At 45.7% G+C, this 20577-nt stretch overlaps 1 protein-coding gene across 2 annotated transcripts; it reads left to right on the top strand.

Annotated features, from left to right (window-relative positions):
* The first annotated feature begins 487 nt into the window (after window positions 1-487).
* Window positions 488-19079, top strand: gcc2 (GRIP and coiled-coil domain containing 2). Of its 2 annotated transcripts, none has more exons than XM_039673836.2 (23): window positions 488-631; window positions 1949-2071; window positions 2593-2677; window positions 2764-2822; window positions 4296-4400; window positions 4910-6898; window positions 8163-8226; window positions 8317-8417; window positions 8500-8598; window positions 8683-8781; window positions 8976-9128; window positions 10966-11070; window positions 11266-11428; window positions 11529-11629; window positions 12356-12433; window positions 12724-12861; window positions 13759-13880; window positions 13956-14132; window positions 14700-14917; window positions 17696-17878; window positions 17994-18133; window positions 18372-18573; window positions 18724-19079. In XM_039673836.2, the coding sequence occupies exons 1-23, from the start codon at window positions 626-628 to the stop codon at window positions 18795-18797; spliced, it is 4584 nt and encodes a 1527-aa protein (XP_039529770.2). In that variant the 5' UTR covers window positions 488-625; the 3' UTR covers window positions 18798-19079. The 2 variants fall into 2 exon arrangements, with proteins under 2 accessions (XP_039529770.2, XP_088989699.1); XM_089133573.1 differs by having other exon boundaries at window positions 489-631; window positions 1952-2071.
* The last annotated feature ends 1498 nt before the right edge of the window (window positions 19080-20577 follow it).

Below are 20577 nucleotides of genomic sequence, written 5' to 3'. Positions count from 1 at the left end.
GTATTTATATAGCACATTTCACAATATACTAGAATGCATCAAAGCAGCTTCACAGTATCAATCAATACATAATATCAATGTTCGTTTCTTTCTTAGTGGAAAAACTTCCAGTTTGGTTGAGCTATAATCAAGGGTATTACTAATTCGTTAATTAATTTGAATATCCCGAACTGAGAAAGCCAAAACCGAGGAATGTATGGTAAGTACATGGAGGATTGAAAGCATTATTATTGTTATTATTATTATTTGTTTTTGAGGATATGAATTTATTTTGTTCTCGTTGTTTACAAACGCCAATCCTTTTCCCTGCGCCATCAAGTCCCGCCTCTGCTCTGACTAGCCAATCCGGTCAGCTGGAGCACTGCACGAGCCACCTGTGATTGGACAGTCGACACTTCCTTCACACAGCCGTGGTGGCAACCAAAACAAACAATGACGTGAAGGCACCCGGGTTGATGGACGAACGCAATTGGCTGATCTCCCTCGCGCTGCTGCGGAAGTAGCGAATGCGGAAGTAACAGCACAGAGATGCAGGATATGTTTACACGCAGTTGGTTTGTGAATAAATGATCTTTTCCTAGCCATTCCCGGTTTAAGCAGCTGTCTTTCGTGATCCCGCACAAGAATGGAGGTTAGTCGCTGAAGTTTAAACACTAAAACTAAAGCTGCTGTTGAAGCTGTGTATAGATTGATAAATGAACATCAGTATGTATGCAATATGTCATTAATGTATGTAATGTTATGTATGTAATTGGGTCTTATTGTTGATCAGCTAGGCTAAATGTGATAAGTTAGTGACCTGGACAAAAAGAGTCTAAGCCATTAGTAATAAAGATGGCTCTGACAGGGAATTATTTACCTTGTACCATTCATTTACACGATGCCTCAAGGTTCACCATAGTAATCCCACAAAATGAAATGAGAATAACTATTGACTACGTCATATTATAGATCAGTGTTGACATTAGGCTTGTTTGAGATGCGCCTCGTCTGAAATGCAGTGAGAGTAGGAGTGAAGAAAGCGCAGACTAGCCGGACAGATCTCGGTTCTCACAGGGGATCAGACACCTGTGAGATCAAAGACTGATATCGCGGGATTCACGCTTGTGTTGCTAATAAACTGGATGTAATTTAAGTTCTGTTGCTTTTATATGAAAATAAATTTAATGAACAAGACACCCAAAGTACTTGTTATTTAATTATATTACAAATATGTGTTTATCAATGATTTCTTCTTTAACACAGATATGTGTTTTTATATATTGCTTTAATAAAAATGACATCATTACATAATAACCCATATTGCACTGTCAGAGAGTTTATTCACCCATATGTATACACATAAAACATGATATCAGAGTTTTAAAATCAAACATATTAAAAGAGAGCAATACATCACGGTTTTTAAACCAATGAGCATTAAGCTGTGTCGTCAGCAAGTCTTTCCCATCATGCTTCTGATCAGCGTCAGTGGAGAGCAACTGCGCGCGACTGCAGAATCCGACACTTCCACCTTGCGCTCACGAGAGTTTTTTGACATACGTCGGCATGACATCAGAGCCAGGCGGACTGCTCTTGGACACATTTCTAACCGGCATGCATCTCGCGCTGATCACCGGTGATCGGTTCTGCGCAGATTTTGCTCATCTCAAACAAGCCTAGAGCTGTGTAAGGTACTGTGTACTAGGATTGTCTTATTAACGCATTACACCTGCAGCAGGACGCGAGCGCCGAGTCTGTGACGTCACCACAGGACGTGAACGCCGAGTCCGTGACATCACCGCAGGATGCGCGCGCCGAGTCTGTGACGTCACCACAGGACGTGAGCACCGAGTCCGTGACATCACCACAGGACGTGAGCACCGAGTCTGTGACATCACCGCAGGACGCGAGCACGAAGTCCGTGACGTCACCAAAGGACGTGGGCGCCGAGTCTGTGACATCACCTCAGGACGCGAGCGCCGAGTCCGTGACGTCACCGCAGGACGCGAGCGCCGAGTCCATGACGTCACCGCTAGATGCGAACGGTGAGTCCGTGACGTCACCTGCTGGACAGTCAGGCAAATCCAAGGTGAGATCCTTCATTGAGTGACACTTCCTTCATTCATAGTTTGTTTGATGAAAACGAAGCTTTAACACATTTCGTCATCACCTATGATGATATACTGTTCAAGTTCTAGAAGTTCAGGAAGTCATTTCCCCTCTTTAACTTGTAAAAGCTCATCTATGCTAAGTAGCTGTTATTTAATCATAAATTGTTGTTAGACGGTATTGACTTGATTGGTGAACAAAAAAAGCAATAATAAGCATATTTAAAACACCTCGAAAAGAAACTGCATCTTTAAAGTTGAAATGTTGTTAATGTCAATTTTACGTTATTGCTTTGTATAGTAATGTACATATTTGTATGCGTTTCATTGATTTTCATTGATAACACTACTAATAAAATTAAAATCCAGAAGAAAGTCTAATTTTATTCTTATTGGAGGCTAAGTATAAATAAATTGGAGAGAAATAATCTAAAGAAGTATATGTATATATTTGAGAAAGCGCTAGAGGAGGGCAGAGTCACTAAGTTCTGTCTCCTTACAGCTGGACACGCTGTCTAAACAAGATCTGATAAAGTTTGCAAAGAAACAGATGGTGGCGATGCAGAGGATGAAGGCAAAATGTGCAGGTAAGGTTATCAAAGTTGCTTCTTAATTGTAAAAACATATATATTTGTAAATCTAAGTATTGTATATTTTCTGTTCTTTTGACCAGCTTTAGAGAAGGAGGCGTTGAGGCCTGCGGTCGGCACAGCAGACTCCTCCATCATCCAGGTCAGTCTTTCAGTCCATCAGTCCGTAAGTGTTTCAGTTCGTCAGTCCTTCAGTCCGTCAGTCCTTCACTCCATCAGTCTTTCAGTCCTTCAGTCCGTCAGTCCTTCAGTCCGTCAGTCTTTCAGTCCGTCAGTCCTTCAGTCCGTCAGTCTTTCACTCCATCAGTCAGTCAGTCTTTCAGTCCGTCATTCTTTCAGTCCGTCAGTCCTTCAGTCCGTCAGTCTTTCAGTCCGTCAGTCTTTCAGTCCTTCAGTCCGTCAGTCCTTCAGTTCGTCAGTCTTTCAGTCCGTCAGTCCTTTAGTTCGTCAGTCTTTCAGTTCGTCAGTCTTTCTGTTTGTCAGTCTTTCAGTCCGTCAGTCCTTTAGTTCGTCAGTCTTTCAGTTCGTCAGTCTTTCTGTTTGTCAGTCTTTCAGTCCGTCAGTCCTTTAGTTTGTCAGTCCTTCAGTTCGTCAGTCTTTCAGTCCGTCAGTCCTTCAGTCCGTCAGTCCTTCAGTCCTTCAGTCCGTCAGTCTTTCAGTCCGTCAGTCCTTCAGTCCGTCAGTCCTTCAGTCCGTCAGTCTTTCAGTTTGTCAGACCGTCTGTCCGTCAGTCCTTAAGTCCGTCAGTCTGTCAGTCCTCAGTCCTTCTGTTCAGTCAGTCCGTCAGTCCTTCATTCAGTCCGTCAGTCCTTCAGTCGTTCAGTCTGTCAGTCTTTCCGTCCGTCAGTCCTTCAGTCCGTCAGTCTTTCAGTCCGTCAGTCCTTCAGTCCGTCAGTCCTTCATTCAGTCCATCAGTCCTTCAGTCGTTCAGTCTGTCAGTCCTTCCGTCCGTCAGTCCTTCAGTCCGTCAGTCTTTCAGTCCGTCAGTCCTTCAGTCCGTCAGTCCTTCAGTCCGTCAGTCCGTCAGTCTTTCAGTCCGTCAGACCGTCTGTCCGTCAGTCCTTAAGTCCGTCAGTCTGTCAGTCCTCAGTCCTTCTGTTCAGTCAGTCCGTCAGTCCTTCAGTCGTTCAGTCTGTCAGTCTTTCCGTCCGTCAGTCTTTCAGTCCGTCAGTCCTTCAGTCCTTCAGTCCGTCAGTCTTTCAGTCCGTCAGACCGTCTGTCCGTCAGTCCTTAAGTCCGTCAGTCTGTCAGTCCTTCAGTCCTTCTGTTCAGTCAGTCCGTCAGTCCTTCAGTCCATCAGTCCTTCACTCGTTCAGTCCTTCAGTCCGTCAGTCCGTCAGTCCTTCAGTCCGTCAGTCCTTCAGTCCGTCAGTCTTTCAGTCCGTCAGACCGTCTGTCCGTCAGTCCTTAAGTCCGTCAGTCTGTCAGTCCTTCTGTTCAGTCAGTCCGTCAGTCCTTCAGTCCATCAGTCCGTCAGTCTTTCAGTCCGTCAGTCCTTAGATAGATCAATAGATTCTGTACTGTTAGGAGACCCTGCAAAGTATTGATATGTTGGCTCATCAAAATGATGCATAGCGAGGATGTGTTTCAGAGTTTGTGTTCCTGATCCCAACAGGAGCTGAGCGAGCGAATGAGTGCTGTGCTGCAGGAGAAGGCCGAGGTTCAGCAGAGCCTGGTGCTACTGCGCAGAGAAAACGAGGAGTTCAAGAAACAGGCACAGGTAACCTTTTGCTCAATCTGTGAGTTTCTTGTGTTCTTTCGGTAATAGTTATTTTAAAGGTGAAGTGTGTAATGTTTTTAGTGCCATCTAGTGGTGAGGTTGTGAATTGTACCCAACAGAAGTTACGGTGGCCGACAGGATGTCGTCGTCTGAGACAGCAGAGAGTAGCCTTTTCATCAATTAGCTTTCTTTACAAGGATTAAGAAATTAGGTTTACTTAATTATTCAGTAAAACTGTATGTTATTGCGAATATTATTGTCAATTGTTTATCATTGTGTTAGTGTTTTATTCGCTGACTTCAGCAGCTTCTTATCATGAAGAACAACATAGTGATGAAACACGTTTGTCCGTTCAGGGTCGGATTGTGTGTAGAGAGAAATGCTTCATTTTAACGTACATATGTTTATTATATTGCAACAGATCCTCCTAAATATTACTCAATTCATCTTTAATATAGCATGAAATCCACTATAAAGAAGCAATGACTTTATTTGAAATGTTTTTACAGGAAACAGAGGGAAGATTAGCCGCTTTCCAGGAGGAACTAGACTTGAAGAATAGCGAGTGTGCAGAAATGCAGAGAAGCACAGCTGAGCTCACTGCTGGCTTTAGGGCAGCCTGCACTGAGTATGAGTCCAAGATATCTCAAACTCAAGAAGAGCTGCTAGAAGCCAAGAAGCAGTGGACGACTGCGACCGAAGCGCTCAGAGAATCCCACCAGATGAGCCTTACTGAGTCCCAACAGGAGGTGGAGAATCTGCAGAGGGAGATGGAGAGGCTGGGCAAGCAGTACGAGGACGAGCTGCGCTACCTGGAGGAGCAGATGGAGCTGAACGCCGCAGACTTCGAGAGGGAGCGCGAGCGGCTACTTCTGCTGCAGGACGAGCTCTCGGAGCAGCTGGCGCTGAAGGAGGGATTCCTGCAGGATGTTCAGGAGGAAGAGGAGGAGAGCAATCGAGCAGCGCCTCCGCAGCCGCTGGCGGACTCCTCCGCCTCAGACGACTCCAGCGACGAGGGTGGCGGGCTGAAGCTAGCCCTGGAGGATTTGCAGGCTCAAAACATGATGTTTCAAGAAGAGCTCGAGTTTCTTAGAAATGTGAAGGTGGAGCTGGAGTCTGAGCTGAAGCAAGTCAGAGAGGAGTTCACTGTGGAGAAGGAAGAGCTCGAGTTCACCATCAATGAGCTTCAAATGAGCAAAGACAGTGGTGAAGCATCAGTGGGCAAAAGCGGAGAGGCTCGCAGCATCTCTACTGTAGACGTCCGAACCTTAGAAGAGTCCCACAACCAAGACTCAAGGGAACTGGAAACTTGCTTTAGCTCCAGTGCTGAAAGAGATCAGCTAGAACATGTCGCCGACGCTCCACAAGACACACGTTCGCCTCCTCCTGAAGATGAGAGCATGATCACACGTAATAACCTCAGAGACAGAACAGAGCACTTTCTGAAGCAATACAGAGCCATGAAGGAGCAAACCGTGTCCTCGGTTCAGGGTCTGCAGGAGGAGCTTGAGAGCTTCTTCCAGGAGAGGGACAGTTTGTTAGAGCACATTAATGCAGAGGACACACTGGACCACGCAGGCAAAATGTCCTTCGAGGACCTGAGGAACAAAACAAAAGAAATCCTGGGGAATCTACAACACAAGGAGACTCTTGTCTTAGAGTTCATGGCATCCAAATCAGAAGGTGAACACAATGAGACTCTTGTGTCAGAGTTCGAGGAGAAACTGAAGTTCATGGCATCCGAATCAGAACATGAGCACAAGGCTCAGCTCGCACAGATCCGTATGCTGGAGAGTCGGCTGCTGTCGGTAAGCGTGGAGAAGGACCAGCGTATAAATCTCCTTGAGGAGGAGCTGTCTGCTCTTCAAGCCGGACAGGAGGAGTGTCAAGACACAATCAAACTCCTCCAGGCTCAGATCGTGTGCCTGTCGGACGAGGGAAACGCCCTTCGGCGAGACAGGGACGCTAGTCAGGAGCATCTTTCTGACGTTCGGAGCCGCATCGCTGAAATCCTCAAGCAGAGTTTCTCTGAGACGGAGCTGGATGGCACGGCGGATGTCTCTGCTCTTGCTCTTATAAACCATCTCTGGAGTAAGTCTCAGGAGGAGAAGGCGCTCCTGACCCAGCAGTGTGACGAAGGCGCAGAGCGGTTGGCGGCTGAGCTGGAGAGCGCGAGGCAGTCGGTGGAAGAGCGTCAGGAGCGCGTGGACGAGCTGCTCCGCGAGAAGCACCTGCTGAAGGCCAGTCTGGAGGAGGTGCTGTTGGATACAGAGGGACTGCAGAAGGACCTGAGGGAAATGCAAGGCATGAATGAAAAGCTGAGGGCAGAAAACCTCAGCCTGCTTGCTCAAGTTGCTGACCTGAGTCAGAGTTCAGAGGAAAAAGAGCCGGCGGATGAAACGGATGCACAAGTTCACAAGGCCAACGAGCTCCAACAGGTTCTGGCTGACAAAGACACTCTAATATCTCAGCTCAAAAAAGAAGTTGGTCTCCTGCAGGTATTGTGTGTTTGTAATGCTGGCTAAAATATTTTCTTGTTTCTTTACAAGACCTTATCTATAAGCAGATCACGCAACGTACCAAAGTACCTAAAGAATAGCAGAGTAGAATTACAAGAGAGACCTGACAAAGAATCGGAAAAGTCGGAATTGCGAGAAATAAAGTCAAAGTTGCAAGTTATAATGTCTGAATTGCGAGTTATAAAGTCAGAGTTGTGTGAAATGAAGTCTGATTGCGAAAAATAAAGTCAGGATTATGTGAAATTAAGTCAGGATTGTTTTAAGTAAAGTTGGAATTGGGAGAAATAAAGTCAGAATTGCGTGACAAAGTCGGGATTGAGAGAAATAAAGTTGGGATTATCTGAAATAAAAAGTTAGGATTGTGTGAAATAAAGTTGGAATTGCGAGAAATAAAGTCGGAATTGCGAGAAATAAAGTTGGGATTATGTGAAATAAAGTCAGGATTGTGAGAAATAAAGTCGGAGTTGCGAGAAAAAAAGTCGGGATTGCGAGAAATAAAGTTGTAATTGCAAGAAATAAAGTTGGATTCGTGAGAAATAAGGTCAGGATTCTGTGAAATATAGGAATTGCAAGAAAAAGTCGGGATTGCGAGAAATAAAGTCAGGATTGTGTGAAATAAAGTTGGATTGTGTGAAATAAAGTTGGATTGTGTGAAATAAAGTTGGATTGTGTGAAATAAAGTTGGAATTGCGTGAAATAAAGTCAGGATTGTGTGAAATAAAGTTGGAATTGCGTGAAATAAAGTCGGGATTGCAAGAAATAAAGTTGAAATTATGAGAAATAAAGTCGGAATTGCGAGAAATAAAGTTGGGATTGCGAGAAATAAAGTCAGGAATATGTTAAATAAAGTCAGGATTTTGTGAAATAAAGTTGGAATTTCGAGAAATAAAGTCGGATTTGCGAGAAATAAAGTCGGATTTGCGAGAAATAAAGTCGGATTTGCGAGAAATAAAGTCGGATTTGCGAGAAATAAAGTAGGAATTGCGTGAAATAAAGTCAGGATTGTGTTAATTTAAGTTGGAATGGCAAATTATAAATTGAATTGTGTGAAATAAAGTTGGAATTGCAAATTATGATCTCTGAATTGCGAGATAAAAAGTCACAATTATCTTCATTTTTCCTTATTGCCGTGAACAAGGTTCCATATAAAATACATAACTACGTATTTTAATTACTCTACAGAATTACTCTAGAATTTGTAAGTGACATCTTAAATTTCTTTCCTTCGATTGTCACTTTTCAGACGTGCAAAGAGTCATCGGTGACTGATGAAAATGAGAAACTGAAAGAGTTATCTGATGAAATAGGTATGATTGTTCATGTTACACTCTTAATTCCATGAGCCCTGGTGCCGAAACCATTTCCCTTACGTCCTTGATGACTCTTCTGTTGTGTAGAAGCGCTGAAGAAAGCAAGTAAGGATAAGGACGAACGCATGAACAAGATCAAAGCGGTTGCTGTGAAGGCCAAGAAGGAGCTGGAGCTCAGCAAGAGCGAGGTGGGTGGTGTCGTGTCCCTCCGAGGCGCTCCAGGGCTGTGGACTGAGCTTGTGCGGACTGAGCTTGTGTTTGTGCCTCCAGGCTGCCGCTCTGAGGGAGGACGTGGAGCAGCTGAAGGCTGAGCGGGACCGGCTGGCACACTCTGTGAAGGACATCATCCACGGGGCAGAGCATTACAAGGTTTAGCTCATCCTCCATTATAGTGTCCGACAAGATCTACTAGTTCTTAAGTAAACAGTGCACTTCTTAATCATGCATTTGTAGAATTTGCTGGTGGATTATGACAAGCAGACTGAGCGGCTGGAACAGGCGGATAAACTCGGTGAAGATTTGAGCAGGCGTCTCCAGAATGCAGTTCAGCAGGTACTCCAATAACACCACCCACACAGATTCAGTGTTACTGTGAAATGTCCTTCGTTAATGTGCTACTCCACACCTGTGGATCCTCATACATCCACTATAATTGATTCATTTGTATGTAACACAGTGACGTGTAAGTGTATAGTTAAAAGAGAGGGTGGGATGAGTAAGTGTTTCTCTGTGGTGATCGCTCTCAGCATGAGCTGCTGTCGTCAGAGCGAGCGGATCTGGCGGCCCGTGCCGAGGCGCTGCAGAAGACCGTCACACAGCTGGAGGCGCAGACGCTGGACATGCAGAAGCTGGAGCGAGAGCTGGAGGCGGAGAGGCTCCTCCGAGAGCAGAAGACTAAGGTACGGTCGAGCGTCTCTGGCGTACTCGTGTGTCCCTCAGGGGCTAAAGGCCTTGAAGAACTTAAAGATGAACTGAACTGAAAAAATTCGACGATGAAAACGTGTTGTTTATGACAATTAAACGTAAATTACACTAAACATTTTAATAAAAAATATTAATATAGCTTTTTATAAGCAACGCAAAATTGCGCTTGTTAGCGCTGGCAATTTCGATGACGTCACTGGCATGGTAGGACCCGCGGAGCGCCATAGACAACAGCTGCAGGTCCTATATACACTGACGAAAATGAGCACTTTTAACGGCATGGATTACGCATTTGAGTCCGCGAGGGACAGGCCGGTAGTGTCTGACTACCACCACATGGAGGACGATCAGTTTTAGGCTTCACTTACAGTACAGGATCGTTTGGGGAGAAGTGATTGTGGGCGCGAGCGCTGTGGAGTATGCATACTGCACAGGAGTCGATCTTTTGCAGAGAGGTCAACCTGGAACATTTATTGATCGGCGAAAAATGCATCACCATGCACCGTTCATTTCGGATGCTGTTCGGTGAGAGAAACGTGTTGGGGGAGGCTATGCTGTCTCTAATGGATGTCCGAGCTGAGACGCGAGCGCCCCATCAGTAGCAGGGTATTTTACGTGACTAGGCTGGGCTAACTTGTTTTCTCAGACTTTTCTCAGACTGTTTAGATTAACAGCGTACTGGCAGTTCACTCTATGGGCGAGGGTGCATTTAGAAAGGAGAATCCCATCCTTTACCGTGAACTATATATCAGGAATCTTTTCCCCTCAGCCGAATATCAAGGATTCGAGTAACGGTAACGTGATGTGTTGAACTTGTAACTTGTGTAAATAAAACATTTAATGCAGACATTGTCAGACGTTTCATGTACTCATTGACGAAAGTACATATCTCTAGATAGTGTGTCGCTAAAAAATCTGTTTCGTCAGCCATGTCATTTAGCCTCAGACTGTTTACAAGCTACGGCTGTTCTGCTGGTGCGGGTAGGCAGCGGAGTGGCTTACCATGCCAGTGACGTAGTCGAATGTTGAAATCCAACATGGCGGCGCCCGTGTAACAAAAACAACACTTTCAATGTACCATTTTATCCCTTTTAACAAATTATGCCATTTTAAAAATTGTACCAATGATAATTAATAAAATACATCTGTTATGTCACCTTTTTTCAAATTTCAGTTCAGTTCATCTTTAAAGATTTTTTTTAAATGTAACTCCTTGAAAACAGGTATGTTTATGAATCAGTACTTAAAGTGCTTGAATTATTGAAGGACAATACATGTATACATAAACATGAAATAAGTGTATAATTTTTTCAGAAAAACACAAATACAATCTTTTCGTGCGAAAATGAATGCTGCAGCCCGTCTGATATAGATACATAGCCATTTCACATGGATATTGCTCATATGTTTCCAAGTGTTTGATACAAATTTCATTCTTCAGGTTAATCACATATTCATGGGGGGGAAATCTGTTTGAAAAGGATTTAGAAATCTTTGCATTTTTTAGAATTTGGAAGATTATAAAGATATCATTTGATAAGATCTTTACTTGTATTTCTTGAAAACCAAAAACAGTAGTGCTTAAAGTCCTGGAATGTCATTTTACAGTATGTGTACGAACAGTGGCAGCAAGATCTCTGTATACACATGCTCTGCTATAGACAGCAGACTGTCTTCTCTTCTTCTCTTCTTCTCCGTTGAAGTTTTTAAAGATGTGTGTGTGTGTGTGTGTGTGTGTGTGTGTGTGTGTGTGTGTGTGTGTGTGTGTGTGTGTGTGTGTGTGTGTGTGTGTGTGTGTGTGTGTTTCTCCAGGAGCATCATGCTGCCGTGAAGGAGGTGGAGGAGCTTCAAGCTCAGCTCAGCAAACACACACATCAGCTGCAGCAGACGGCTCAGGAGCTCGAGCAGCTGAGAAAGGCATGTCCACACACACAACTCCGATCACACTGTGGCTGTCGTGCCAGACTGACTGATCAATTATATAATGAGAGTACACTATTATTATTATTATTTTTGACGTTTATCTGAACACCAGTACCCAGTTAGTCGTGATTGTGTACTGCAGGCCACATGTGTGAGAGCTACATCAGTGTGTGATCTCTGGCTCTGCAGGGCGCTCAGCAGAGCTCACTGATGGACATGGAAATGGCGGACTATGAGAAACTGGTGAAAGAACTCAATCACAAACTGTCCGAGAGAGACAAACAGGCGGAGGAGCACCAACTGCACATGCAAACACAGAGAGAGCGAGAGCAGCGGCTGAACCAGGACATTGGTACGACTGAAAGCTTCATCTGATGCTGTAATCGAGTGAAATGGCTAGGAGCTGCACAGGATCAAACACTGATGAATCTCATTATGTGTATTTCTCTCAGAGTCTCTGAAGTCCTCGCTGGATCAGACGGAGGAGAAAGCCTCCAGGATGAAACAACTGCTGGTCAAAACCAAAAAAGATCTGGGAGACGCAAAACAAAGAGTGAGTCTCATGAATTCAGTGTCTGCAGGCATTAATGTAGCCTTTACTTAGACATTAATATTACATGGCAACTTAATCATAAAGTACAAGTGGAGCGACTGTAGGAAAAAACGTCCTATTTCAGGCAGACCGACATACATAGACAGAACATTGATGAATAGGTGGATAGATGCCATTGCAATTGAAATGATTCAACCCCCATTCAAATCAGGTTTATTGGCACAATTTACAGACTTCCAGCTGTTTGCAATGAGCAAATCAAACAAAAGTAATTGCCATCTTTCTGTATCCTGTTCCTCGTTTGTGAAGGGCGATGGTGTCTTCTCTTCACTTTTTGGACCATTCTTTTGACTTGCTGTATTTCTAACACAGTCAAACGTGACACTCTTGTCCCCAGATCCAATTTGGGGAACCACTTGAAACATTTGTTGTGTTGAGCTATTTCTATTCCTTTTGTTTGATTTGTTCATTTAAATTTTTTTCAATAAATCTGATTTGCGATAGATAGATAGATAGATAGATAGATAGATAGATAGATAGATAGATAGATAGATAGATAGATAGATAGATAGATAGATAGATAGATAGATAGATAGATAGATAGATAGATAGATAGATAGATAGATAGATAGATAGATAGATAGATAGATAGATAGATAGATAGATAGATAGATATGTTGATCTGGTGGTGTTCTTGTCTGATGTGTGTGTGTGAATCTCCCACAGGAAGCGGCTCAGATGATCAGTCTGGCGTCTCTGAGAGGAGAACTGGAGGCCCAGCAGCAGCAGCTGGAGGAGTATAAGGTGTGTGTGTGTGTGTGTGTGTGTGTCGATGCAGCAGTTGGAGGAGAAGTTCAGCATGTTCACCCTGATAACACACACACACACATCTGCGAACTGAAGCAACTCGTCTGCCGGCTTTACATGCTGACTAATAACCGTGTTCACTAGACTTTATTAATGAATCAAGTTATTTCCTGGCAGTGACATCAACCTGATCATTACTGCGTCTCACTCCCTTTTGTTCAATTAATGAGCAGTGTTGTGTGTGTGTGTGTGTGTTTTGATGATGATGTGTGTGTGTGTATGTCCAGATCCAGTGCAGTGATCTGACAGCGGAGCGGCACCGTCTGCAGGAGCAGCTGAAGCTGATGAACGAGCAGCACACACACACGTCACACTCACATCGACTCAGTGTGAAGAAACTGCAGGACGAATGCGCAGCCGCCAAGGTGAACACACACACACACTCTCTCTCTCTCTCTCTCTCTCTCTCTCACACACACACACACACACACAAACACACTCTCTCTCTCACACACACAAGCGTAGCAGAGATGTTTGTCTGAGCAGAGAAAGTGAACCTCAGCTCCTCTCGCTCATGTCATTCACACATGTTCTCTGCTAGTGTCTCGTGCTGGTCTGACTCTGGTGTGTCTCTGGTGTGACTCTGGTGTGACTTTGGTATGACTCTGGTGTGACTCTGGTGTGTCTCTGGTGTGACTCTGGTGTGACTTTGGTATGACTCTGGTGTGACTCTGGTGTGTCTCTGGTGTGTCTCTGGTGTGACTTTGGTATGACTCTGGTCTGACTCTGGTGTGTCTCTGGTGTGTCTCTGGTGTGACTTTGGTATGACTTTGGTATGACTCTGGTGTGTCTCTGGTGTGACTCTGGTGTGACTTTGGTATGACTTTGGTATGACTCTGGTCTGACTCTGGTGTGTCTCTGGTGTGTCTCTGGTGTGACTTTGGTATGACTTTGGTATGACTCTGGTGTGACTCTGGTGTGTCTCTGGTGTGACTCTGGTGTGACTTTGGTATGACTTTGGTATGACTCTGGTGTGACTCTGGTGTGTCTCTGGTGTGACTCTGGTGTGACTTTGGTATGACTTTGGTATGACTCTGGTGTGACTCTGGTGTGTCTCTGGTGTGTCTCTGGTGTGACTTTGGTATGACTTTGGTATGACTCTGGTCTGACTCTGGTGTGTCTCTGGTGTGTCTCTGGTGTGACTTTGGTATGACTTTGGTATGACTCTGGTGTGTCTCTGGTGTGTCTCTGGTGTGACTTTGGTATGACTTTGGTATGACTCTGGTGTGACTGGTGTGACTCTGGTCTGACTGTAACTGCAGGCTGATCTGGCGGCGACTGTTTCTGAGTTCGAGAGCTATAAGGTGCGAGTCCATAATGTCCTGAAGCAGCAGAAGCACAAGAGCTCCGGCCAGAGCGAGGGAGACGCATTCAGACAGGAGAGGTGAGCATCATGAGTCACTGACTGTGTTCAGTGGTGGGAGTGTGTGTTCTGAGGCTGGTTGTGTTGTGTGTTCAGAGAGCAGATGGAGGCTGGGCTGGAGCAACTGCGCAGACGCTTGCAGGAGACGCAGACCAGCCTTCAGTGCAGCACAGCAGAACTGCAGCAGCTGCAGACGGACCACGACACACTGTTGGAGCGGCACAACAAGATTCTGCAGGAGAGCGTCAGCAAAGAGGCAGAGCTTCGGGAAAGGTGTGTGTGTGTGTGTGTGTGTGTATAACAAAAAAAATAAGAATGGCAATAAGAAAGTACTAGATTTGAGTGCACAAAATAATCATGGAGGATAAGCAATTCTTTTAAGTTCGACTATAAAATGAGTGAACAAGTGTGCATTACGGATGTTGACTGGGAGAGAGTTCCAGAGGCGAGCAGAAGCCAGGCTGAAGGCCCTTCGGCCCACGGTGGCTAGGCGAGCAAAAAGCGGTAAAGAGGAGACCCGTGGGTCGTAGGGCCTTTAACCAGGATTCTGCTTGCCTCTGGAACTCTCTCCCAGTCAACATCCGTAATTCACACTTGTTTACTCAATTGATGGTCACCAGCTGTGCTTCCACAGAAACCACCACAGAATTCTCGGGCCAGCAGCATGTGTCCAAATTTCACCTTAACCGTTCTATTTCATCAAGAACGATAATAAAATAGGGCTTTAAGTGTAAAATACAGAACTTGTCCTTTAAAGAGCATTTAAAGAGACAGACGAGCAGTAATGGTGGTGTTTCTCCCTGCATCTCTGAGTCTGTTCTCTGTTCATCACTCTGTCAGGCTGCTGTCGCTGCAGTCGGAGAGCATGTCCCTGCGGTCGGAGCACGGCCAGTGCGCGGCTCAGCTGAGCGCTCAGACGGAGGCTCTGCGCATTAGCTTCCGCGAGCAGACGCGGCTCATACAGGACGAGCACTGCCGCACAGTGGAGACACTACAGCAGCAGGTCAACCGGCTGGAGACTCAGCTCTACTCTCTACAGAGGGAGCCTGTCAGTGCAGGTACACGCACACTCAGCATTTCTCTCTCTCTCACATACACACACACACTCAGCATCTCTCTCTATATGTCACAAAGACGCACACAGCTCTACCATCTGCAGAGGGAGCCCCTCAGCACCGGTACACACACCTGTTCATCAAGTTCGATGATGATGCTTGCTCCAGGGATAGGGTGGGGTTCAGCAACCTTGCTGCTGGTGCCACTTCTCGGGGGCGTAGAGTCCGATCCTTGAGCCACACACTTGACTGCAGATGGAGCAGGGGAAACCAGATACCAGGGGTTACCAGCCGCCCATTAGTGTCTCTTGATTCAAGGATATTAAAGAGCACTGTAGCCAAGACACAGCTGTGCTTCACCCCAACATTTTCCTCCAAAGACTCTAACTGGAGTTCTCCCGTTAGCACTCCTGCTTGCATCCCATCATACAGCTGCTGTTGGATGCTGAGAAACTTGCATGGTACCCCAATTTTGGAGAGGTGTTTCCAGAGCAGCTCACGGTTGATGGTATTAAAAGTTTTGCTGAGGTCGATGAAGGCAACGTAAAGGTCTTTGTGATTGTTCTCGGCTCTTCTCCTTCAGCTGCCTCAAGACAAAAACCATGTCTGTCATGGGTCTGGTCTTCCGGAAGCCACACTGCATTTCCAGAGGCACAGCTTCCGAGATGTGCTCAACCAATCTATTGAGCATGAACTTGGCCAGGACTTCCCCTGCGATGGAGAGGAGAGATATCCTGTGGCTGTTGCCTCAGACTGCTCTGTCTCCTTTCTGCTTGTAAATGACCACGATGTTAGCATCCTTCCAGTCCTGTGAGAGGGTCCCATGTTTCTAGATGTTTTGGATCAGGAAGTGCAGACAGCACGTGAGGATGTATCCTCCGTGTTTGAAAACCTCTGGAGGGATTCCATCGGGTCCAGCTCTTTTATTGTTCTTCAGCCCTGCGATAGTTTGCCCGAGTTCTGAGTAAAGTGGTGGAGTGTCCAGGTGCTTTGTTGGTGGCAGATCTGGCAGATTATCCAGGATATGTGTGTAAATAGGGTTGGTGTGATCGAAGAGACTCTAAAAATTGTTTACCCAACGGGTCAAGAATCTCGTGTTGGTCCTTGACGAGTGTGGGACTGACAAGCTGTAAGACTGGGGCAGTCGCCCACTTCCTGGTGCCGTACAATGCTTTTGTGGCATTGTAAAAGCCTTGAGTGTTATTGCAGTCTGCAAGGTTCTGGATTTCTTGCGCCTTTTTTGTTTTCTCCATAGTCCGAAGGGCTGGCTGGGTTGCTGTTCTTGCAGCAATGAAGGTGGTTATATGGGTAGGAGAGCTTTGTGGGCTTCATGCTTGGTTTTTAGAAGTGACTGGATCTCAGCTGAGTGACAGTCAAACCAGTCCTGGTGATGTTTCCTTGATTGGCTGAGCACCTCTTCGGCTGCGTTATGAATAGCCTTGCGCAAACCTGCCCAGTCAGCTGATTCCTCCAGGAACATGTTGAGGTTTTCAGCAAGGAGCCGTCGGTGGTCGTTGGTGGTGATGCTGATCAGCGCTGTACAGTTGAGTTTCTTGTTTGGAGCTGTCCTCGGGCCACAGGGTTGATGGCTCATGAGTAGTTTGGATCTGACCATGCGGTGGTCAGTCCAGCACTGAGCTCCGCACATGACACGGGTAGTGAGGACATGTTGTCTGTCCCTTTGACGGACAATTACATAGTCAAGGAGGTGCCAATGTTTTGAGCGGGGCTGCTGCTAGGTGCTCTTGAGCCTGTTCTTCATCTGGAAGATGGTGTTAGTAATGACCAGCTGGTGCTCTGCACAGAGGGAGAGGAGTCTGAGCTTGTTGTGGTTCATTTTCCCCATACCATGCTGGCCAATGACTTACTCTATACCAGATTCTCCGTACCCACTCTAGCATTGAAATCTCCCATGAGGATGAGCCTGTCCGTAGCAGGGGTTTTCTGTAGGGTGGCATCAAGAGCTCTGTAGAAATCCTCTTTGAAGTTGTACTTTGCATCAAGAGTTGTGTAAGAAGAGCGTATGCACTGATGAAACTGGCGAAGCTTTCCTTTTGCCAGGGCAATGCGCCATGTCATCAAATCTTTCATTGATGCAAATAGGGGGTTCCGGCCGAGCAGCAGTTTAGACTTAATAGCAAAGCCAACTCCGTGGTTACGACGAGTGCTTTCGGGGACCTCCTTCCAGCAAGAAGGGTGCGCATAGGTGAGGATTAAGGTGAGGGTGTGGGTGAGCAGACCTAACTCCCACCATCTTCACTCCTGCTAGATGACTCCAGTGGCATGAGGGAACCCGTGACGACCTTCATCTGGCAGGAGGTGCACTATTGGGGTCTTCACTCTTTACCCATAGCTGGGACAGTGGTTGACGGGCAGCAGGGCATTTCCATTCACCGATGGGCCTGCATGCCTCGTCTCTGGGGCCCACTGCTGCGCCGAGATCCCGTTTAAATTAGCCTGCAACCGCAAGGGACCAGTTACCATGTGTGCCAGGAGGAGGCATGTTCGAGATCTTGGCGGTAGAGAGGCTATGTACCGGCTGAGGAGACTTACACACTCGGCTCCTCTTTTCGCTCCTGAATAACAAGGGGCTATCCGGTGGCAGTAGCTGAAAGCAGAGAGGGGCTAGCAGAAGCAGCATGCAGCCTTCAAGCTCTACTACTCCAACACTGCTGCACTGACGCATCACACATGTATAGTGTCTCACACACACGCACACACTCTCGGCGACTCTCTCTACTCCACACACACACACACTCAGCATCTCTCTCTCTCTCTCAGTGCATCATCCTCAGGGCAGGAAGGCTCAGACGGACCGGAAGCCAGCGGACGCTCCAGCGCTGGACCTGCGGGGCGATCGAGAGGAGGGCGAGGGCATGGAGACCGCAGAGACTGAGTCCCTGTCCTCCACCGCGACCCCGCTGACCTCTCTGGAGCAGCTGCTGACCTCTGACCTCAAACACGGTACACCCTCACCCTGCTCTCACACACAGTGTGCTGGACCTCATCTGAGTGTTCAGCTGGGCTCGTCCAGGTGTAAAATGTTTGTGTGATTATCACAGTATCTGTATGTGTGCAGAGCCTGCTGAATGGCAGATGGAGCCCAGTAAAGAGGAGCTGACGATGAAGCTGAGCAGCGCCGCCCGCAGTGTGGAGCACCTGAACAGCCTTCTGCACGAGACCGAGGCTACCAACGCTATCCTGACCGAGCAGATCACAGTGAGACACACACACACACACCTTCTGCACAAGACCCTCTGAGTCTTCTGTTCCGCACGTCTTCTGATGGGATAATAATATATACCCTTCAATTGAGCGCAGACGTTTTAATGTACAATTTTTTTTATTTATGCTCATCTTGGTGTTCCCATCCAGCATTTGTTTCATGTGATATTCTAAAGTGTGCATAAGACTCTATGTGTAAGTAAACAGTGGTTGTGTGTGTGTGTGTGTGCAGCTGCTGAAGAGTGAGGTGCGGCGGCTGGAGCGTAATCATGAGCGGGAGAAGTCTGTGGCGAACCTGGAGTACCTGAAGAACGTGCTCCTGCAGTTCCTGTTCCTGCGCTCCGGCAGCGAGAGGCAGGCGCTGCTGCCCGTCATACACACCATGCTGCAGCTGAGCCCGGACGAGAAGAGCAAGCTGGCGGCCATCGCTCACGGTCAACACACACACACATACTCCTTCTTTATCAGAGTACAGTCAGCTCTCACATGTCGTGTAACCAATAGAGTCGGACGCAGCCATGATCAGATTCTGACGTCACTGGCGGGAAATGACTTGATTTATTATTCTGTGTGTGTGTGTGTAGGCGAGGAGCAGTCGGCGGTCTCGCAAGGCTCAGGCTGGACGTCGTATCTGCACAGCTGGTCTGGGATCAGATAAGGCTTCACGGACACACACATCAGCTGAAGGACACCCTCGCTGTGTTCATGCCTTATTCTCCACTGCACTGTAACGGGGTTCTGATTTGGGGGATTTCCTGAAGATTATCGGTTGGAAATTGTTGGTCATATTTATCATATTTTAACATAAATGATACATTATCATTTTTTCCTCCAATTGTAAATCTCGTGTCTATAAGAGATTGTGAAGTGGTGTGAGGTTCATGTGTAAATCAGTGTCTATCAGAGAATATAGTCCCAGAATTATACTACTTAATCCAGAGCTGACTCTGTTTATTCTTTAGCGTTTCATGGAAACGAGTTTATATGCCTCGATCTTCACACACACAAGAGGACTAATGTGGATCTGTTCCGATCATAAGAAAGGTTCACTTCTGTCCAGCGGTCTGTGGAGTTCACATTACTGTGGACGTTATATTTGTTTATTACAGCCTAACCCTAACCCTACATTCTGAAACAAAGCATGCAAATGAAGTAGGAACACACCCTACACCAGCAACTCTAGCTCCGAGAGCCATCCCAGAGCCGTTAAAGACAAAGGTGAAAGTCTCCCCTATAGCTAATCCAATCAACCTTACGATTCAACATCTAGGCTGAAAGGAGGGAATCTCAGTGACAGGATAGGCCGGATATAATCACCATCCTAATCTTAAATGCTAAATTCAATGTACAGACCATTTCTCAGTTTATACTATTGTATTGTAATTATACATTTAATAAATTTGTATTCCTTCAAAGCCATTCATCTTATGATGTAACGAGTACATCAGGATTTAAGGGAAGTGTTCCCAGTTCCGGCTGACCTAATCTATGCAGCCTACATTGACTGACATTGAGTTATAGAAGTCTATAATGTATTATTTCAATGCTAGGCCAAAGAGACGTGTCTTTAATCGAGCTTTGAACGGACAGAGTGTGTCTGCTTCCCGGACAATGTTAGGAAGGTTGTTCCAGAGTTTTGGTGCTAAATAGGACAAGGATCTCCCGCCTGCAGTCGATTTAGATATTCTAGGTATTATCAACTGGCCACACACACACACACACACACACACACACACACCCAGGTTCCTAACCGATGATGAAGATTTAACAGAGCAGCCATCGAGTGTTAGACAGTATTCTGGGTTGTTACGTGTGGAAGTTTTTTGTCCAATAATTACAATCTCTGTTTTTTTTCAGAATTTAGTAGTAGGAATTTACTAATCATCCATTTTTTTATATCAGCAATGGATTCTGTTAATTTTGTGAGTTGGTAAGTTTCGTTAGATTTTGAAGAAATATACAGCTGGGTATCATCAGCATAACAGTGAAAGCTAATGTCATGTTTCCTAATGATATCTCCTAATGTTAGCATGTACAGAGTGAACAGCAGCGGTCCTAGTACTGAGCCTTGTGGGACACCATACTGAACTCATGATCGATAAGACATCTCTTCATTTACTGCTACACACTGATAACGGTTTGTAGATTACACAAACTTTGAAAACAATACCGTTATCATCTCTGTACATTATAACTTAAAGAAACAAAGATGCTGCTGCTATTTCACAAACATTCATAAACATAGACTGACTTGAACGTTTTTCATTTTCACCTTTTCTAACTGAACTTCACATGATCTACATTTATCCATTTAACAGACTCAGTGTCACTGCGAACTAACTATATATACGTCCACATGTTTCAGTTAAACTATTCAGCCAGAATATGAGTGATGTTGATTTAACTATTAATATGATTCATAGATCAAACGTACTTTT

Source organism: Pimephales promelas, chromosome 7 (assembly GCF_988280905.1).
Source record: "Pimephales promelas chromosome 7, fPimPro1.hap1.1, whole genome shotgun sequence".
NCBI classification, from domain to species: domain Eukaryota; kingdom Metazoa; phylum Chordata; class Actinopteri; order Cypriniformes; family Leuciscidae; genus Pimephales; species Pimephales promelas.
Note: the sequence above shows the minus strand (reverse complement) of the source record. Positions and strands in the feature narration are given on the sequence as shown.

What these genes read in the sequence shown, in the direction of transcription:
- gcc2 (XM_039673836.2), top strand. An exon ending in AAGAAGTTGGTCTCCTGCAG is followed by an intron (nt 6,899 to 8,162) that starts GTATTGTGTGTT and finishes GTCACTTTTCAG; the next exon opens with ACGTGCAAAGAGTCATCGGT. An exon ending in GACGCATTCAGACAGGAGAG is followed by an intron (nt 13,881 to 13,955) that starts GTGAGCATCATG and finishes TTGTGTGTTCAG; the next exon opens with AGAGCAGATGGAGGCTGGGC.